Source organism: Mytilus trossulus, chromosome 4, assembly GCF_036588685.1.
Source record: "Mytilus trossulus isolate FHL-02 chromosome 4, PNRI_Mtr1.1.1.hap1, whole genome shotgun sequence".
NCBI classification, from domain to species: Eukaryota; Metazoa; Mollusca; class Bivalvia; order Mytilida; family Mytilidae; genus Mytilus; species Mytilus trossulus.
In genome coordinates this window covers 19,045,012-19,065,451 of record NC_086376.1, presented here as the reverse complement: position 1 = coordinate 19,065,451, position 20,440 = coordinate 19,045,012, and the positions used below count along the sequence as shown (strand labels likewise).

Sequence of the window (20,440 nt, the reverse complement as noted above, 5' to 3'; positions counted from 1 at the left end):
AGTTTTTCCTCTAAACGAATTATTTTTATTTAATTAGGTCTTCACCACTAGTGCATGACAAAGTCGCCATTGTAACTGTGGATAAGATAAGTAATAACATAAATTGATCTAAAAATATCTTAATATTGATTTTTAAATGCAGACTGATTTTAGCAGAAAATCATTGTACTTTTAAAAAGCTAAAGACTAATTTTATGTGAAGTTTACCAATTTTGAAAATAATTTAACTTAAAAATGGGTTCATGGTGGTTGATTTATTGATTGCATACCAATGTGTGAAAAGAGATGTGTGTCTATTTTTAACCAGAGGGTCACTGGAGTATTGCCACATAAAGCATGTTCGCAGGTTCCTCAAAGAATCACGTGACCTTCTCAATCCAATCATTACGAGAGTGTTGTTTATCTGTCAACAATTTGTTTGTTTGCTCCTTGTTACACTATCAGTAAACCCCAAAGTGATTGGATGCCATCTTTGGATAAAGAGGATGGAGTGAAAGTAGTAGTGGACAAAGAAGACAATTATCGATCTTGTCTTTAAGGGTTTTATTTTTTCAAAGAAGTTGATTGACAGTAAGTTCAGGTCGCAATAAAATATTCTGACGATAGATTTTTTCAACAATGGCAATTTAAAATGTGATTATAAAAAGATTAAAATAATATAAACGCACTCCCCCCCTCTTTTGTCATACATGTATAGTACTTGAAATATTGGTGTCAACTATTATGTGAGACTTAAGAACTTGATTGCACGATACCATTTGGTAACTTAATCAATAAAACAAATAGAAATAGAAGATATTATTTAAACTATGGCGGATCAAATGGAAACTGCAAACCGGAAGTGCATCTAGGAAATTTAATTTGTCACATTTTTTTTTGGATTTTCAATCTTTAACAATATGTATGTTGAACAGCTCGTCCCAATATTGTTTTAACGTAATTCTAATCATGATCAGGAATATCTTCTTCAATGTAAAAATCACTAGGCAAATGTAATTCCAACTAGAAATATAAGAGCATGGAAAGATCATCAAGATTCAAAGTCAAAGAGACATTCAAACTCACAAGTCAAAAATAAACTTACAATCCATCTGTATTCTGGCTTCAACTAGATATGAGAGAAAGCATTTATTGACGGCTTTAGAGAGCTTGTTTTGAATCTCTGAACTGATTTTGTGCATCCTATATCTTTTTCTGCTTAAAATTTGTTGATGACATACCTGAAAAATAAATATACCAATAGACAAATAACAGTTAACATCATGGACCCCATGAACTCCATCATAAACTGTAGTCCAGGTGCACAGCAAGGGTAAGCAGATCCTGCTCTAGCTGCGGAACTTTAGCTCTAACTGTCTTAGGTCCTTGTCCGCAATTAGAAAAAAATACCAAAGAGCTCGGAGCTTGTATTGTTGCACTTTGTTATTGTTTTGCCAGACAAGCTGGGGCCGTGGGACGTCAGAGCTCATCCCATATTAGAAAGTGGATATTTGCCCACCCAAAATAGATGCGCTGCTTCGTCGCTGCTGGAGCTAACTGAGGGCCTTGGAATTATTTAAATCAGGCATTAATCTCTTCTTTTTACATTTATCTCTTCATTCATGTATTATAGTTTCAATTACCTGCCAACCATTATTTTTTTATATTTTAACAGTTTTCTCAGAGACCCATTGATTGATGCATTTTGCCTTTCATTTTCATAATTAATCAGGTGACCACGAGAAAACAGTGCAAATGACCATAATGTAACACCTTTTCATTTACGATTCAAGTTACCTAAATGTCTGAGAGCCTGCGATTGTTATCATGGTCGGAGCTAAATGCTTATTACCGATCTTCTGTAAAGGAAGTGAAAAAATGTGGTTGCCTCTAAATGTTAAACATCGATCTCTTATAAAGAAGGTAAAAAAATATAAATATTTGCATATTTGAGTCTCGAGGCCATGAACTCTCTTCTAACTTGACGTTCATTTGAAAGTGAAGGTCAAAATGCATCAATCGATGGGTCTCTGTGAAAACTGTTAAAATATAGAAAAACAAAGGTTGGCAGGTAGGTGAAACTTACATGAATGAAGAGATAAATGAAAAATGAAATGATTGATGCTCGATTTATATAATTCCAAGACCCTCAGTCGGCTCCAGAAGCGACGAAGCAGCGCATCTATTTTGGGTGGGCAAATATCCACTTTTTGATATGGGACGAGCTCTGACATCCCACGGACCCAGCTTGCCTGACAAAACAGCCGTCGGATGTCAGAGTAATCTCGGACTACTAACTGAGTTACACTCTTGAAATAAAGTATTTATTAATATTATTGTTGTAAACATTTCAAAAGACGAAATAATCCAAATAAAAAGTTATGACAAAATTTAACTCAAACTTAGTCATTCGCAAAACACAAGCTGAATCCTATAAGGCAAAAAAAAAAAATGTTTTACTCAAGAATGAACTGTTTTTCTTTAAAGTCTTATTCTACTGATATGTATACCTATATAAGAAAGTATTTTCCCTACACACTCAGCGATCATATATTTATTTTCTCTTACTGCTACTAGTACTTTTCAAACTTCCCCTTAAAACATACACAAGTTTATATCGTTTTTTGTGTGTAAAATTGACGTATATTAGCACTAGATTAATATTTTAGAATCATTTACATGCAGTTTTAACTTCCATTTGATATTGAAAAACAGGGTTTTTTCATGGAAAAACTGCATATGACCACCAGGGTTCGACACTAACGCTAGCCGGCTAGCCCGAGACTAGTAACTTTTGTGTCGGGCTAGTAAATGTCCGTAGCGCGGTAGCCCGAGGGGCTAGTAAATTTATTTGTCATTGAACATCAGAGTGTTGTACTTTTGGCAAAGTACAGTCCAAACGCCAGTCGTATCTGACTTTGTCGAATATTGTCTACACTGGTTCCACGATCTCTTTATTTACATACCGATACAGATACTGGAGGGTAAAAATTCTACCGTAAACCAGTCGCTATAAACTGTCAACTCGGCCTAAGATTACTCGTCCTATAAAGTAAGAATGCACCACGTTTCAAGATTTTGAAATACATATTAATTAGACTGCATATACATTTTGGTTTTATTGTATTTTATTATTAACCACATTAGAGATCCTATTAAATTGCGTGCGTAGTTTACCTTTATCTATTACATAGTCGTCGTGTAAATAGTTAAAATTGGAAATGTCCTTTCATTCTTAAAATAGAGCGTTAAAAGGTTCCCTGTTGAAATTTTCCTTTACTCCAAAGGTACTCGTGGTGGTGAAAACTTTTCGATCTTCTCTGTCTTTATCGAATTAGCGTTTGTCATGGCGTCATAATTCTTTTCGTATTGCTCGGAACTTATCATTACAGTTGCAATGGAATGAAACGAAAGTAAATTTCCGGTAATAATATTAAATGTGCAATTGATTAAATTTAGCTTCTTTTTGAGAACTGGGGGGTGATGATGATAGCAAGACTAAGCCATTGGTATGCAATTAATGCATTAACGAGAACAGGAGGACCCAAATGAGTTGGAACATGAAGACTCGGCATTATAAACCAAAAGTAAAAATAAGGGGACAAGTCAACTTATTTATGTAAATACAAAAAAACAAAAACATTGTGGGTTTTTTTTAATTTGATTATTTTAGTTGATGAGTTAACACACATATTTGTTTTGATGTAAATGTAGATTGTCACTTTCTTTGTGGTTGGTCTGTGTGTCTGTTTGCCGTGGAGACTGTGAGACACATGAGTTGTCAAGCTCAGTACAACATTGTTATTAATTAATTTGATGCTGCAGAATTATTTGTAAATTGAATACCACCCTATAAACCTGGTCAAGGTTTTGAAGTATATATTTTTAATCTGGGAACTATATTTTTTTTTAAAGTAGGTCTGGAAAATACAAATGTTAATGTTTGACTAAAAATGTTAACACCATTAATATTTAAGATATGTATATCATAAATTCACCTACAGTAAAAATGTAAGTTTTGACATACAAATTCCTGCCGTTAGATTTCTTTGGTGAAATTTTTTTAATTTTTTTTTTAAATATAACAAGTATAAAATAGGTATTTTTCAGACTGAAAACATCTTCTTAAAAGGCCTCAGAATGCAGGATTTTGCATCTAAATTTCAAAAAAATTCTGGGGGGGGGATTGCCCACAGACCCCCCTAGCTTGTTCGCGGGCCTATGGCCCGCTCATTTTGTGGACCGTTGGCCCACGAACCGGGCTACCTGACACAGATCTGGGCTAGTTGAATATAATTTTTACTAGCCCTGGGGGCTACTGCCAACAAAAGTTAGTGTCAATCCCTGGACCACACAAGATTTGAATTAAACAGAGTTTCATAAGACATTTTTATGTTTGCCTCAACCAAATATTCATCTTCGCTAGCCAAGGGTTACGATCCACTCCCGCTTTCTGAAACTTCAAGTCAATGCTAAGCAAGTAGTTACAATGCTTAGTACCTCAAACAAAACCCTGATCAAGTTTAAATTTGGGTAGATCCACTCCGACTGTTATTGAGTTGTGTCCCTTTAAAATGTTATATTCAAGGAGGGGAAGCATCTGTACATGCACCCATCTACACATTCTCAATTTATTCAAGCTATCTTTCAGCAATTTAATTCTGTTTATATATTTAACAGATTATGGAAAATATGGAAGATGACACTGAACCCAAAGAAAATATGGAGGAAGATTACGACATGAAAGAAAATATGGAGGAAGATTGTGATTCAAAAGAAAATAAAGAGGCTGATTGTGACCCAAAAGAAAACTTAGAAGATCCTGATTCAAAAGAAAAAATAGAGGCTGATAGTGACCCTAAAGAAAATTTAGAAGACATTGAACTGAAAGAAACTATAAAAGATGATTGTGGCCCAAAAGAAAATTTAGAAGAGGATTGTGACCCAAAAGAAAATTTAGAAGATGATTGTGACCCAAAAGAAAATTTAGAAGATGATTGTAACCCAAAAGAAAGTTTAGAAAATGATTGTGATGCAAAAGAAAACATGGAGGAAGATAGTGATCAGAAAGAAAATAGAGAAGACAATTGTGATCCAAAAGATATAGAAGATGATTATAAGGATAAAGGAACAGGAGATACAGTTACAAATGGCTATGACTCTGATTCTAAACGGTAATATTTATTTCATTTGACTTTGTTAAAAAAGGTGTAGATGTGCAAGGTCTAAAATGATCATTTGTTTCCCAAATCCCAACCATCCCTGCAAAATCATGCTACTCATAAAATTTTACTGTCAAAATTAAGTCAAAAATTTTATTCATTTTGCGATTTTCAGGCTTGCCGGATCTTCTGATATTGTTCCAGCTTTTAGGAAAAAATAAAATTATTTCCCTACGTTCCTACCCACTTCTGGCTTGGCAGGTATGGGATTGGGGAAACAAACAATATACTAATTTAGACCTTAAGACTTCTTTGGTAATGGTTTAAAGCTAGTATTAACCATGCTAACTATGATTTACGTCAATTTGGCTTTATCAAGTCATTAGCAGTCATACATGTACCTCATTGATGAGTTGTAAAATTTAGAATGCACTTACATTATGTACCTACAATGTAGTCAAATTGGTCAAATTATCTGTCATTTCAAAACCCATGCACACTATTAACATCATCATGATCATTGACAAAAAATCTCTTGAAATAATATTCAACATCAATCTTAATAACTGGAGATACATGTAGATGGTGGACCTTTAAAAAAAAAGGAACAGTGAGTAAGCTAGGGTTATTATTAGAGAAGCAGTCACTATCAAATAGTGTCCATTTCAGTGTATTATATATACATGTATATTAAATTTCTACATGCATTTAGGTGTGTTTTATTTAAAGCACTGGTAAGCATACATTATTATTATTTTGTCAATTTCCCTCTTGCCTTCGCCTTTTCGGCAAAGATCAAATCAAGTTGATGAAAGCAATTAAAGCAACCATACTGCCTTCAACAATGAGAAATCATATGGTCTGCAATATAAGACCCTAACATGAAATTGTGAAACTATTCAGTTGAGAATACAGTCTAATTTACACGAAAAACAAAACAATTTACGAAAAAAATATGACATACATAGCCAACGATAACCACTGAATTACAGGCTTCGGACTTGAGACACACTAACAGGTACATAAACAATGAAGAAAAACCTGGGACAAGGGTAACCGTGTTTCAGCACAACTTAAAAACATTCTGTGAAAATCAGTTGAATTAGTGCTCTGACATGGTGCTCAATTGAAAATGTTCCAAATATGTGCAAGACACAAAGCACTGAAATTAGAGCTCTCACAGTTACCGAAAGCTAGTTCAAAGCCATTTACAACTTATAAAAAAAAAGATATGAATACATCATGTTCTGTCAAATTAAAGTATCAATCTTTACAGATCCAATGAATGTACATGTGTAGTCATAAAATGGTTTAATATATAATAATTTTCTTTTTTTAGGACAAAACTTGATGATGCTTCTGAAGATAATAGCCAAGATAAATTTTCTGACGAGAGTGCAAGTGATTCAGGAACAAAGAAGGACAGAGATGATGATGCATCAACTGTTAAATCTGAAGACAGTGAAAAGGAAAACCGGCGAAAAAATGGAGAAACAGCAATGGATCTTAGCACAAAGTCAAATGGTGGAGATATTATTATGCTCTCTGATGAAGAGGAAATGCCTATGATGAATGGTCATTCTGATGAGATAACTGTATCTGAAGTCAAAATGAGAAAAAGATTTATAAAACAGTTACAGTCAGAACTTCGTAATGAGGAATCAAAATTAGTTCTTTTAAAAAAATTAAGACAAAGTCAAACTACACATATAGCAGAGCAGAATGTACCTGCCAAACAACAGAAACAGAGTTCACAGCCTCCCCCATTAGTACGAGGACCACAACAGCAGCAGCAACAACAACAACAACAAGCACATCCTGCTCATAATCAGCCACCTCAGTTAATGAGAAATAGTCAACAAAATAATAACCGTGCACACCAACATGGCCCACCACCACTTGTGAACATGGGTAGACAGCCAGAGGCTGGATATATGAATGGAAATATTCCTAATTACCGTTCTAGTCCGTCGGCACCTCAACAATCTGCACCTGTTGATAATCAAACACCGGCACAAAGACAGGCTGCTGCTAAAATGGCACTACGTAAACAGTTAGAAAAAACATTGCTTCAAATACCTCCTCCTAAACCCCCACCGCCAGAAATGAACTTTATACCTAGTCTGGCAAGTCCAGATTTTATATATCTGTTAGGTTTAGAGGAGGCAGTTAATTATATTATTGATGCTAATCTTATTTCTAAGGGACAGAAAAATCCAGATGAAAAGTTGATATGTAATCCTTTCACGTGTGTACAATGTAACTCAGACTTTACTCCCGTCTGGAAACGAGAAAAGCCAGGCTCTAAAAATGTTATATGTGAACAATGTGTTACAACTAATCAAAAGAAAGCTTTGAAACAGGAGCACACAAATAGACTAAAAAGTGCATTCGTTAAAGCCCTACAACAGGAACAAGAAATTGAGAGAATGCAGGCCACTCAGAGTAGCAATACTAATCAGGCCGCGCCACCATCTAACAGTAGACCCTCTCATAACACCTCTCATAACACCTCTCAAATTAGTTCTAATCATTCACAGTACGCCAACAGCAATGAAGCTCTCCGACAACATCAAAACTTTATTCAGGCACATCAGGCTGCAGCTGCACACCAAACGGCTTTACGGATGGGTCAACCTTTGGGAATGCCATCATTTGGTGCACGGGGTGGATTTCCATATCAAATGCCATTTGGTGGCAAAGCTTCAGAATTACAACGACAATATTTGCTGGATATGATACGACCAAATCATGGTAGTTCACCATGGAAATCCTAGTCTATTACTTTATAAATATGGTGTGCTGTGTTCAGTTTTAATCAGTGTAAATTATTGTGACTTTGCTGTAGAGGAACTTGTTCCATATTGTAGATTTTAACACACTAGTATTGTTACAGGAATTAGACTTAATCGTTTATACAATATATAGCTTTCTTGGTTTGTAATACCACAATGAACATGTTCATGTATAAGCTGGTTTTCTGACTGAACATGTAATTAATTTTCTACCTTAGGTTTTTACACTGACTTTCTGAACATTTATCAAAGTTTCATTTAGGCAAATTTTAACAAATACTGTGTCTATAAACATCAGGGGTTTTGATCTGTTCAGGTGACTTGTAGTAATGTAAGGAGACTAGCAACATATGATTCTGCATATCAATTTGTTTCCTCACTTGTGTTTAAATACTATATTTTGAAGTAAAACTTGTGTTGTACATGTATTTCCTTCTTTAGAACAAATTTGGGTAAATATTGTGTTAATTGTCACTAACAGAATTGCTGTAGTCCATTATTCATCATCTAACATTTTAACATCAGTTATCCAATATTTTATCAATGGATAGACAATGATAGAGTCTTCAATTTCCAGCTCATCATCTAAATATTTAATTTAAAATGTACATAGGTTGCAACTTGCAATAGAAAAATTCATTGATTGAGCATATGTTATTAAAGTCCAATATAAAAAAAATCACATGTTGAAGAAATCCGGTCATTTCACTCCTCTGACATACATATGATATATTAAACATGTACACAAGAGATTGTTTATTGCTGCTTTAAAAAGAATCTAAAGAAAATCAACTTCAATTTGTCTTACAATAATACATTTAGCGTGTTTAATAGCATCTTCATACAATATGATGATCAGTATTCTACAATCATGTACAGTGTATTGACCTTGGCCTTCAAAAGCAGGACTTGAGATTTCTTTATTATAATTTGTTATTGCTAGAAATTTTGTTGAATTCTCAACATTATTTTATTTCAAAAAATTTCAAGATGTCATTTTAAAGTTGATTCTCTTCTGACCTGTTACTTCAGAATGTAAACCTTTACATTCTAAAAACTTGAAAAAAAGTTATATAATAGGTACCAAATTCAACATTCCAAACCAAAACCTGTGCAATGCCAATGGTATAAATTCTCAATTTCTTTTTCATATACAGATTAAAAAGTGAAGGTCATATTCTAGAATCACATGATTTTATTATTCCAATCCCGATCATGATCAGTGGTAATAAAACATAGCAGGCAAAATTGTTTAGACTGCAGTAACATATTGGATGTATATATTTTTATTATGAAACTCTGTAAGGCCATGTTGATAATGGCAGTGATAAATATAAAGATAGTCTTTACTGTACATCATTATTAAAGAATTAAACAGAAATACTTGTGTATCATATGTGTGTGATATTTTGATAAGAGATAACATACACAATTATTTTCAACTGAAATATCTGCAGATAAGTTGATGTTTATTCAGGATCTTGTTCCAAATATTCTATAATTTCTTAAATGTTATATTTGTGAGTGACATATTTTTTCAAAAATTTTCATCCAAACATTCGAATTAATCAAAATAAATACCTTAATATGTTAGGCTTTTGTGAATAATATAGTTGTTAAACTTGTTATTATGAATTGGAATTGTTCCATAGCTACACACAACTGTTAGTGCTTCTTGTTAAGTTTGAATACATTAGGCATGATCATGTAAGCAATTTCATATTTACATCAAGTTCATTGTTCCAATTACCAAAAGTACATGAGTACTATACTGTATTTTAATGCTGTGTGAATAACTGATTTGGTGTAAATTTTCAGATGGATGTCACAGTTGTAAAACAAATGGTGTGCATTCATTATCTGTACAAGTTCCTGGTATTAAATGATGTACATATCCTGTACATATATTTACATTATACATGAACATAAGTCTTATTTATTAATCAAAGAGTTGTGATTCACAGTTCTTTTTATCTATCATGTTTTTTTATGAGTTTTGAATTTATTTTTTTCATAAGTGAAATCATTTTATGTTAATATAGTGCATTATGAGGGAAACAGAAAATCATTAATTTATTGGAGGACCAGTGCTAATAAGTTGACTAAATAAAATGCAGAAAGTATCATGAATATATAGTTGTCATTCATTATTGCCTCTAAAAACATTGATTAAAAAGACAGCTTATAGAGGTAGATTTAAAAACTTTTAAGACAGATACCCAACAACTAAACTGTCCTCCAGTTGACACAGTGTTATCCAATTGGAAATAAAAAAGACAATAAAATGAAAAGATTAAAAACTCTATTTGCCAATATGAATTTCAAAACACAGGGGGAGGATGTACGTAGTGTGATACATTTTGTACATTGAAATTATACATTTCGTTCAAACGATACCAACCTCCTATTATAATATATATATATTTCGTATTGCATTGTTAATTCAAATTAAAATATTTATTTTGTACATAAGGGAAAAGAAGGGATGTTGAGTCATTTTTCACAACACAAAACTCTACATATAAACTTTACAAAAAAAGCAAAGAAATGGTTGTTTTATTGCTGTTTTTAATCTTAAGAGGCACAGTGAGGTCTAATATGATGCAAAAACCCACACTCCCAACACCAGATGGAGCAGATTCAAATTCAACAGGAGTTATGGTTCTTGATTGATTGTGAAATGTCACTTTTTTTCTCCACATGTTCAACTGATCCTTTTCAAGTGTCCAGCAAAGCAAATTGGTGTCCGCATAATTTGAAATATTTTTTCTTCTGCTGTTTTGAAGTTGTGGTGTTTGATATAGAACAATAGGTGATTCAAGTCAATTTGTGATATCATGCATGGAAACTACTAAACATGGATGACAATATTAAGGTCTTATTTGAAATGACAGTTTTAAATTTAATTTGTCCAATAGAGTGATAGGTCCTCCTGCTGACTCTTTATCTTGTGAACTGGCTAAGTATGTCAGTCTAGTAAAAATGCAGGGAACATTGTCATCACATCAAGTTTATACGAAATAATCAATTCATTCCTATAAATAGACTTAAACATCAGAAATACAAGATCAACAAAATAGAGATTTTTCACAGTCTATTAGTATTTACAATGTTGGAGTCATTTGTTTGATATGCCAATAGACTAAGGTGAGCAATACAGGCTCCTTGAGCCTCTAGTGTTGTTTTAGCATTATATGTCTCTGAAAACTAAGCAATAGGTCAACTTTATTTTGTGTATGGAATTGTTGTAAAGTGCAGTGCATGGTAGGTTTAATCTGAACTGGACCTATTTTTTGTCAAGCCTGTGACCTTATTCGCTGAAAGCTTGACAAAGGGATAGTGATCCAGTGGCAGTAGTGGTGTTGCATAATTTCTTAAAAGGTGGAAGACGTGGATGCTTCTTACTTTGTATATAGATGCCTCATGTTACAAAGTTTCTGTTGAGTCACATGTCCAATGTCCTTCACTCAATTTCATGGTTCAGTAACTACTTGATAAAAAGATTTTTTGTAATGTTAAATTCTCTCTTATTTTAAGTAATAGAATAACTGTATTTGGTGCGTGCATACCTTGCAAGGTCTTCATGACAGTCGGACAGTTTTCACTTGACCTCGACCTCATTTCATGGATGAGTGAACATGGTTAAGTTTTGGTGGTCAATTCCATATCTCGGACACTATAAGCAATAGGTCTAGTATACTTGGTGTATAGAAGGACTAAGGTGTACATGTGTCATTTGACCTTGACCTCATTTTCATGGTTCAGTGGTTAAAGTTAAGTTTTTAACCAGATTTTTGTGACAAAAATGTCAGTTGTTGATATGGGGATGTACGGCGGGCGGTCGGGCAGCAATCAAATGTCCGTGCATTAACTCGTGTTCCATTCAACCAAAGCTTTTAAAATTTAATATGTTGTTACTGACAACTAAATGAAGGTCAAGTTCAATAATGGCGATTTTGACTTTTACCTTTCAGGAGTTATGGTTCTTGAAAGATTGAAAAATGGAGTTTCCAGTCGTGTCCATGTTGTTACTGATGACAAAATGAAGGTCAAGTTCAATAATGACGATTTTGACCTTTACCGTTCAGGAGTTATGGTTCTTGAAAGATTGAAAAATGTAGTTTCCAGTCGGGTCTGCATTTTCTCATGAAACATTCAACCGAAGCTTTTGAGATTTTTATACTACCGCAAATTTTGAAAAAATTTTCGTGGTATTTTGCTATCACGTTTTCGCACTCTAACTTTAGTAAAAGTGAATAGAAATCTATGAAATTTTAACACAAGGTTTATGACCATAAAAGGAAGGTTGGTATTGATTATGGGAGTTTTGGTCCCAACATTTCAGGAATAAGTGGCAAAAAAGGGCCCAAATAAGCAATTTCTTGGTTTTCGCACTATAACTTTAGTTTAAGTAAATAGAAATCAATAAAATTTAAACACAATGTTTATAACCACAAAAGGAAGGTTGGTATTGATTTTGGGAGTTTAGGTCCCAACAGTTTAGGAATTAGGGGCCAAAAAGGGACCCAAATAAGCATTTTTCTTGGTTTTCGCACCATAACGTTAGTATAAGTAAATAGAAATCTATGAAATTTAAACACAAGGTTTATGACCATAAAAGGAAGGTTGGTATTGATTTTGGGAGTTTTGGTACTAAAAGTTTAGGAATATGGGGCCCAAAGGGTCCAAAATTAAACTTTGTTTGATTTTCATCAAAAATTGAATAATTGGGGTTCTTTGATATGCCGAATCTAACTGTGTATGTAGATTCTTAATTTTTGGTCCCGTTGTCAAATTGGTCTACCTTAAGGTCCAAAGGGTCCAAAATTAAAATTAGTTTGATTTTGACAAAAAATGAATCGGTTGGGTTCTTTGATATGCTGAATCTAAAAATGTACTTAGATTCTTGATTATTGGCCCAGTTTTCAAGTTGGTCCAAATCGGGGTCCAAAATTAAACTTTGTTTGATTTCATCAAAAATTGAATAAATGGGGTTCTTTGATATGCCAAATCTAACTGTGTATGTAGATTCTTCATTTTTGGTCCTGTTTTCAAATTGGTCTACATTAAAGTCCAAAGGGTCCAATATTAAACTAAGTTTGATTTTAACAAAAATTGAATTCTTGGGCCTCTTTGATATGCTGAGTCTTAACATGTACTTAGATTTTTGATTTTGGGCCCAGTTTTCAAGTTGGTCCAAATCAGGATCTAAAATTATTATATTAAGTATTGTGCAATAGCAAGTCTTTTCAATTGCACAGTATTCCGCAATGGCAAGAAATATCTAATTGCACAATATTGTGAAATAGCAATTTTTTTTTTAATTAGAGTTATCTTTCTTTGTCAAGAATAGTAAGCAAGAAATATCTTATTGCAGAATATTGTGCAATAGCAAGAATTTTTTTTAATTGGAGTTATCTTTCTTTGTCCAGAATCAACTTAAATCTTTGTTATATACAATATACAATGTATATTCACTTTTTACTGTCAACTGATAAATTAAAATAATCTTTACCATTCAGTGATAACAAGCAGTTTTTTTACATCTTAATATTTTATGATGTATTTAAATGAGTAGTTATTGTTGCAAACTCAATTAGAATAATTTAATTGAGATTAGTTTTGGAATAAGGGAAAGGGGGATGTGATTAAAAAAATTGGGTTCAATTTTTCTCATTTGAAATTTCATAAAACAAAAAGAAAATTTCTTCAAACATTTTTTTGAGAGGATTAATATTCAACAGCATAGTGAATTGCTCTAAGAGAAAACAAAAAAATTAAATTCATTAGAACACATTCATTCTGTGTCAGAAACCTATGCTGTGTCAACTATTTAATCACAATCCAAATTTAGAGCTGAATCCAGCTTGAATGTTGTGTCCATACTTGCCCCAACCGTTCCGGGTTCAACCTCTGCGGTCGTATAAAGCTACGCCCTGCGGAGCATCTGGTTATATGTTGTTACTGATGAAAAAATAGAGGACAAGTTCAATAATGACGATTTTGACTTTTACTGTTCAGGAGTTATGATTCTTGAAAGATCGTAAAATGGCGTTTCCATTCACGTTGTTACATTTACTCATGAACCATTCAATCTAAGCTTTTTAAATTTTAATATGTTGATACTGATGACAAAATGGAGGTTAAATTTGATATTGATGATTTTCACTTTCACCATTCATCAGTAATGGTTCTTATGATATTGCCAGGACACAAATAAATGTTAATAAATCCGGCTTGCTGTCGTTGTGACAGCCTCTTGTTGTGTTTTGGTCTGTCTGTCTTGTACTGTATGCAATTATGCCAATAGGTCTACTAAATTTGGTGTATGGAATGATTGTAAAGTATGCATGTCTAGCTGGCAGGTGTCATCTGACCTTGACCTCATTTTCATGGTTCAGAGGTCAAAGTTTAGTTTTTGAGTTTTGGTCTTTTTTCTGATACTATATGTCATATGTCAACTATCTTTGGTGAATGGACATATTTTATGATCTATATGTCAGATGCGCAGGTTTTAATTGACCTTGCCCACATTTTTTCCTGAAGTTTTTGTGTTTTTCTTCAATAGTAGGCAATAGGTCAACTATATTTGTTGTATGGAAGAATTTTTAGCTGTACATGCCTGCCTGGCATGGTTCATCTGACCTTGGCCTTATCTTCATGATTCATTGGTCAATGTTTAGTTTTCTTGGTTAATGTTAAGTTTATGTGACAGTTGTAATAAAGCTTTATATTTAGGACTATCAACATTGCTAAGTATTTGTGTTTTACAGTCTGTTTTTCTTAATTCATAAACAATAGGTCAACTGTATTTGTTGTACGGAAGAATTGTTAGCTGTACATGTCTGCCTGGCACAGTTCACCTGACTGACCTCATTTTCAAGGTTCATTGATCAATTTTTAGTTTTCTTGGTTAATGGTGTGTTTATGTGACAGTTGTAAGAAAGCTTTATATTTAGGAAGACATATCAAAAACCAAGTTATATACACTGAAGAAATAAATTTGAACTAGGAGTATGACAAAATGTAAGTATAAAATTAATAAAAAAAAGATTGATTGTAAAATAAACATGTCTGTATCATGGCATGGCTCATCTAATTTGAGCAACCAACTATCATGGTTTTTCTGACCTGGACCCCATTTTTATGGTTTACTGGTAAAATTTTAAGCTTTCTTGGTTAATATAAGAACGTATGTGGCAATCATTGCCAATGAGACAACTCCACAAGAGACTTGGGGTCAGACCACTGCTGTTGTTTCAAGCTGCTTCCTGCGGAGCATTTTATTCTATTAATATTATAGTGGTTGATCCAGATCCACTCATAGGATATGACACATAGTTAAGTTTCTCACACACAATTTTATTTTAAATGTTCAGTGCACCATGAAATTGGGGTCAAAATTCTTAATTTGGTATTAAAACCAGAAAGATCATATCCTAGGAAACATGTGAACTAAGTTTCAATTTGATTGGACTTTCAATTTGAAACTTTCATCAAATACTACCCTGATCAAAACCTTTAACCAGAAGAGGGAACTATCATTTTCTATGAACAGTGGTCCTTGCTATTTTTAGCACACAGCCATTGTGTTTCTCTATAATTAGGCTCCTATGATTAAAAATAAATACCCCTAGGAAAATTCACATAAAGTTTTATTTAATCAGTGGTTTGTGATGAAATTATTGTAAAAAGTTGACACTGATGATGGATGTCAGATGCTAAGAGATGGTTAAAGCAAACATTTGGTAAAGGTGAACTTATAATATAAAAAAGAAGATGTGGTATGATTGTGAATGAGATAACTCTCCACAAGATACCAAATGATACAGAATTTTTTTTCACAAACTAAATTTTCCAAGACCGCCATGATATCAAGTCATTATTTTTAAACCATAAAACGACGGTAAACTAGGCGAGCAAAGAAAAGACCATTGATCTCTCTCCTTTGGATAAGAAGTTAAACAAACAGCTGGAAATGATTTTTAAATTGTTTTTATTTTCATGTTGTTTTCTTTATCAACAACATGTTTATAGAAAACATTTATAATAATTGACAACATGCATTATTTGCTGCGTTCTATCAAAACTAAAAGATACATTTCATTACAAAACTACACTATACAGTAGTAATACATTGCACATATCAGACTTTACATATTTTACAGTTCTGCTAGGATGACACTTCTCAATATATATCTCTTATATCATGGGGGGGGGGGGGGGGGCTAGGATGAAATATTTTGTCCTGCATTTTTTTTTGTTTGTAATCTCTGTTCTGCCTTTTTATTTTTCACTCTATTCGGTCCTGCATTTTTTTTTGCAAGTGTCTCATCCTGCCTTTTTTTTTTACTCAAAACTCCTGTCCTACCTATTTTTTTCAAATTTTATCCTAGCCCGGGATTTAAAAAACAATCATTAAAAGTCTTGTTTTTTAATCATATTTTAACGTAATCGTAAGCGCGCCGATGACTTATGCTTTATCTAATAACCATCCGATAATAAGAAGATAAAACGCACATACGTTCAATTGTTCATATTCATGAGATAAATTTTCTATGTTAAACGTATATATTCGAATTATTTTTGTAGACCACACAAAAAGTTATAAATTGATTTTTAATTAATGTATTTTCGGACTGAAAAGGTGAACAAAGTAAAGTACAATAATCTGTAAAGACAATATGTTGGTGTACTCTTATTGACCTTTTACTATCTCTGCTATGACTTGGTTGATACGATGTGTGTATTCACGGTTCTGTAGCAATACTCGTAGATGGCTTGTTGAAAGGTAAATTGTTATTTGCACTTCGGTATTTAACCACGCCTCTCGGGCACACCTTGCCAGGTGTGACTATCTATTCGGATCAGTGAATTATAAGACAAGGGGAGCATCCAATACACATATTTAAAATATATATTCAAGTTGGTGACAAATAAAAATTAATCGCCGTGGAATTATTTAATTCTGTTTGGTGCTATTATTTATTTGAATTCAAATAAGTTAATTTACTAAGAAATACACAATTTTTGGTTAAAGACGGGAAACTTAATTCATATGTCCGATTGAAATGATTTACACCTTTTGTCCTTGATTGATGTCTAATAAAAAGGAGAACTTAGATATTATAAATAGCTTTACCAAAGTATTTTTATTTGTCTTTATTAGGCAAATAAATGAATGAGAACACTTAGATTTAGACTTTTTAAAAGCCACGTACAAATTAATAACTGGAACTCACTGAAGATAAGTCTACCGAAGCGGAATATAATATGAACGAATAAAGAAAAAATACTTTTGTACTTGAGAAGTCTTAAAACATTGACAGCAAATTTAAGGTCTTCTTGGAATGGAATCGAAAAATTACAAATAGATATTCTTTATCAAGTGTGAAAAACGTCAACCAAATTTAATCATAATCGGGGACGTCCTTATTAAAGTAGTCTTCGTCTCACAACGTATAATACTTAATAACTATTTGACCAAAGATGTTTAAAAACAAAAGACAACGAATTTAATGTCATCTTTCCCTATTTTTGAATGTAATTATAAGTCTGTTCAACTAGCAAGAATACCCCTAAAGCGGACAAATATCTGACAAGCAGTTTATTCTTTAAATTTGCTGTCATTGAATATCAAGAAAGAAAATAAATCCCGAAAATGATTTGAAACTTTAATACTCAATAGCTTTCCTAGAAAATATTCACATCCCTCGGGGATTATTAGTGTACGCCCAGTTGCATATGTCGGAACAATTTGTGGTGATGACGAATTTCTTTCTTTATTCGAGAACAATCTAATTGATATATAAATCTGTGCTTTTACTATGTTCATAACTTCGATGAACCAAAGCAAGTTATAGATCGACCTGTATTTAAATCAAATTGGTCCTCTTCTTCTTCTTCTTCTTTTGGTATACAATAGTCTATCGAATTGGATGATTACATACTGTTGGTATACGTGGACTAGTCTATTTACAAAACTTTTACCCCAATTTGCACAAAATGTATGTTTCTTTCTTATGTTCAATGTATACATGTATATATTTTGAATTGCGCTGTAGTTCCGTAACTTTCTATCCGGGCGTATAAACGAATCGTCGACAAGTGCGCACATTTTTTTTTAATCAACATTTCTGGAATGATCCAACTATGTCCTTTACTATTGACAACGAGTAAATATTACATTGTCCCAGAGACATATAATACAATTATATGTCTCTGATTTTCCCCAAATTAACCCTTGGAAAAAATACGTATATTTGTATATCTTCATTTTTTTTTTTTTTTTGGTATCATTTTTTTTTTTTTATAAATAATATTCTTTACACCAGAAATTTTATTTATAAACAAGCGTATGAGTTAAGTAATGACTAGTATATTATATCACTTTCGGACACGCAAGACAGAGATGTATATTATACATGCACCTGATAGTTCAAAATGGAAAGTTATAAGTTATCGGCCGTGTACACTGATCAATACCTACAGAAGTAAAACGATGCATGAACTTGCAGGCCCGACAGGAAATCACTTGAATACCTGGTCGTGTCACCTTACACCCCTCACAATACCTTTGGGAGTAATACCTAAAGCCATGCGGTGATCAGTGGAGCGAAGATCCTAATTTATTTGAATAAAGTATATTCCTTTAAAAAATTATGAACGAATTAGATTTTCGAAAACAATTTTCACGGAACTCTTATTTATGATTTGAACTTTGACTTTTTAACTAATTCCAATATTAACAGTTTAAAAATAACAGACTATATGGTTATTAAAAATATAAGAACATTTTCCGAATCAAGTTAGTTAGTCAGATAAAACAACCGTACGATTGACAAGATATCGACACGTAATTACGACAACATCGGTTACTGTAGTTTTGTTTCTTTATGGTTTATAGACATATCGTGATTTTTATTTGGACACGATAACAAAATGGCGGAACGCAAAGAACTGATACTAAAAATTTAAAATCGATGGTGATCTCTTATCTAGCGGAATAAAACTTTAATATTTATAAATTTGAGCATTTTTATACAGAATGGACATAATATGAATTTTTGATTTTTTTGCGAAGTTTCCCTTTAAAGGTCCTTCCTCCTTGAGTTTTGGTGATCAAAAAAAATTTTAAATGAACTTTATTGTCATGATTGGTTACTTTATGCTGGTTTCCAAAAATTTGATACTTGCATAAATTATATGAAATCAGTAAAAAAAAATTCCAGTTTACCCAAGATCACTTCCAATTAACCTAAATCAAGGTCATATGAACATTCTTTGCATCTTGACCTATTTAATGCAAATCATCCAATGGTTTTATCATGTTCCAGTATAAAGTTTCATCAATTAATCATTAAACCAAGTATTTCAAAAGCAATTACTAAATAATTTTTATGACATGACATCATAAAAAAAATGCCCCATTTCATTCTTTGTCTTATATCTTATCCATTTTTTTGTCTTCCTCACACAGTATTAGTGGAATAGGCATAACAAGATAAGACTTAAGCTCAAAACATCTAAGATACAACCATACAGCTTTTTTTAAATATTGAAGGGAAAATCTGAAGCCAGATGATTTATCCAAATTCATTGCTGTAGAATTGTTTACCTTTTAGTTTCTTAGATTATGAATGACAAGTTAAATCTTAAATTATAACATGACCTTGACCTCAATTTTCTGCTAATGGACAGTGCCTATTTGACTCAGCTAATTGATATCATATACCAAATAGCTGATCTACTTGCTGGAAAACAAAAGCCATATTACAAGTTCCAAAAAAAAATTATTATAGCAACACCCTGTTTGTAGAAGTTTCAGAAGTGTCAGAAACAAACATTTCTTTTCAAATACACTTGGGTGAAAACTTATCAGTAATTTCAAAACATTTGTGTACAGAAATCACCCTTTATGAAAACAAATTAAAATCAAACAAAAAAAGGTTGAAGAAATAAAAGTGTATGTAAATGTTAACTTTCTTTTCTATACATGCTACAATTGTATAAAATAAAAATACAAGAATGTACAATTGTAAAATACTATACATTATCATAAAAATATAATTATCAAATCTTCTATAATAATATATTCAAAATGACCATTTTCATTTATATGGACAATGTTTCTAAATCCATTTAATTCTTATCCAAAACCATTTCTTTAACAAAATATTTCTACTTATCTATAAACGTGTACACGTATAAGCATTTTAATCCAAACAAAAAAATTAGGGTATAACTGCAGTTTTATTTTAAAATTTACAGTAATATAGTTTTTGCTTTCAAGCTGAAATTTTTTGTTATTTTTTGCAATAATCAAAACATTATTTTCTTAAATATTTGAAATGTATTCATAGTAATCCAATAATATTAATTTCTATTTTTAAATTACCCTAATGCATATACATGTACCTACTGATCAACTATCAAATTATCATTTTTTACATATATTGTTTGACTATATTTAGAGTCTATTTAAAAACTAATGTAAGAATATTT

General features: G+C 32.3%; 1 protein-coding gene across 1 annotated transcript; it reads left to right on the top strand.

Moving 5' to 3' along the window:
- Window positions 1-375: 375 nt before the first annotated feature.
- Window positions 376-10,066, top strand: LOC134714827 (transcriptional repressor p66 alpha-like). Its single transcript, XM_063576429.1, has 3 exons — window positions 376-570; window positions 4,660-5,153; window positions 6,481-10,066. Exons 2-3 carry the CDS (start codon window positions 4,663-4,665, stop codon window positions 7,916-7,918), a joined length of 1,929 nt encoding a protein of 642 aa, XP_063432499.1. The 5' UTR covers window positions 376-570; window positions 4,660-4,662; the 3' UTR covers window positions 7,919-10,066.
- The last annotated feature ends 10,374 nt before the right edge of the window (window positions 10,067-20,440 follow it).

Coding starts and splice junctions, on each gene's coding strand:
- LOC134714827 (XM_063576429.1), top strand. CDS start 4,663: ATGGAAAATATGGAAGATGACACTGAACCCAAAGAAAATATGGAGGAA. Junction 5,154..6,480: donor TATGACTCTGATTCTAAACG/GTAATATTTATT, acceptor TTCTTTTTTTAG/GACAAAACTTGATGATGCTT.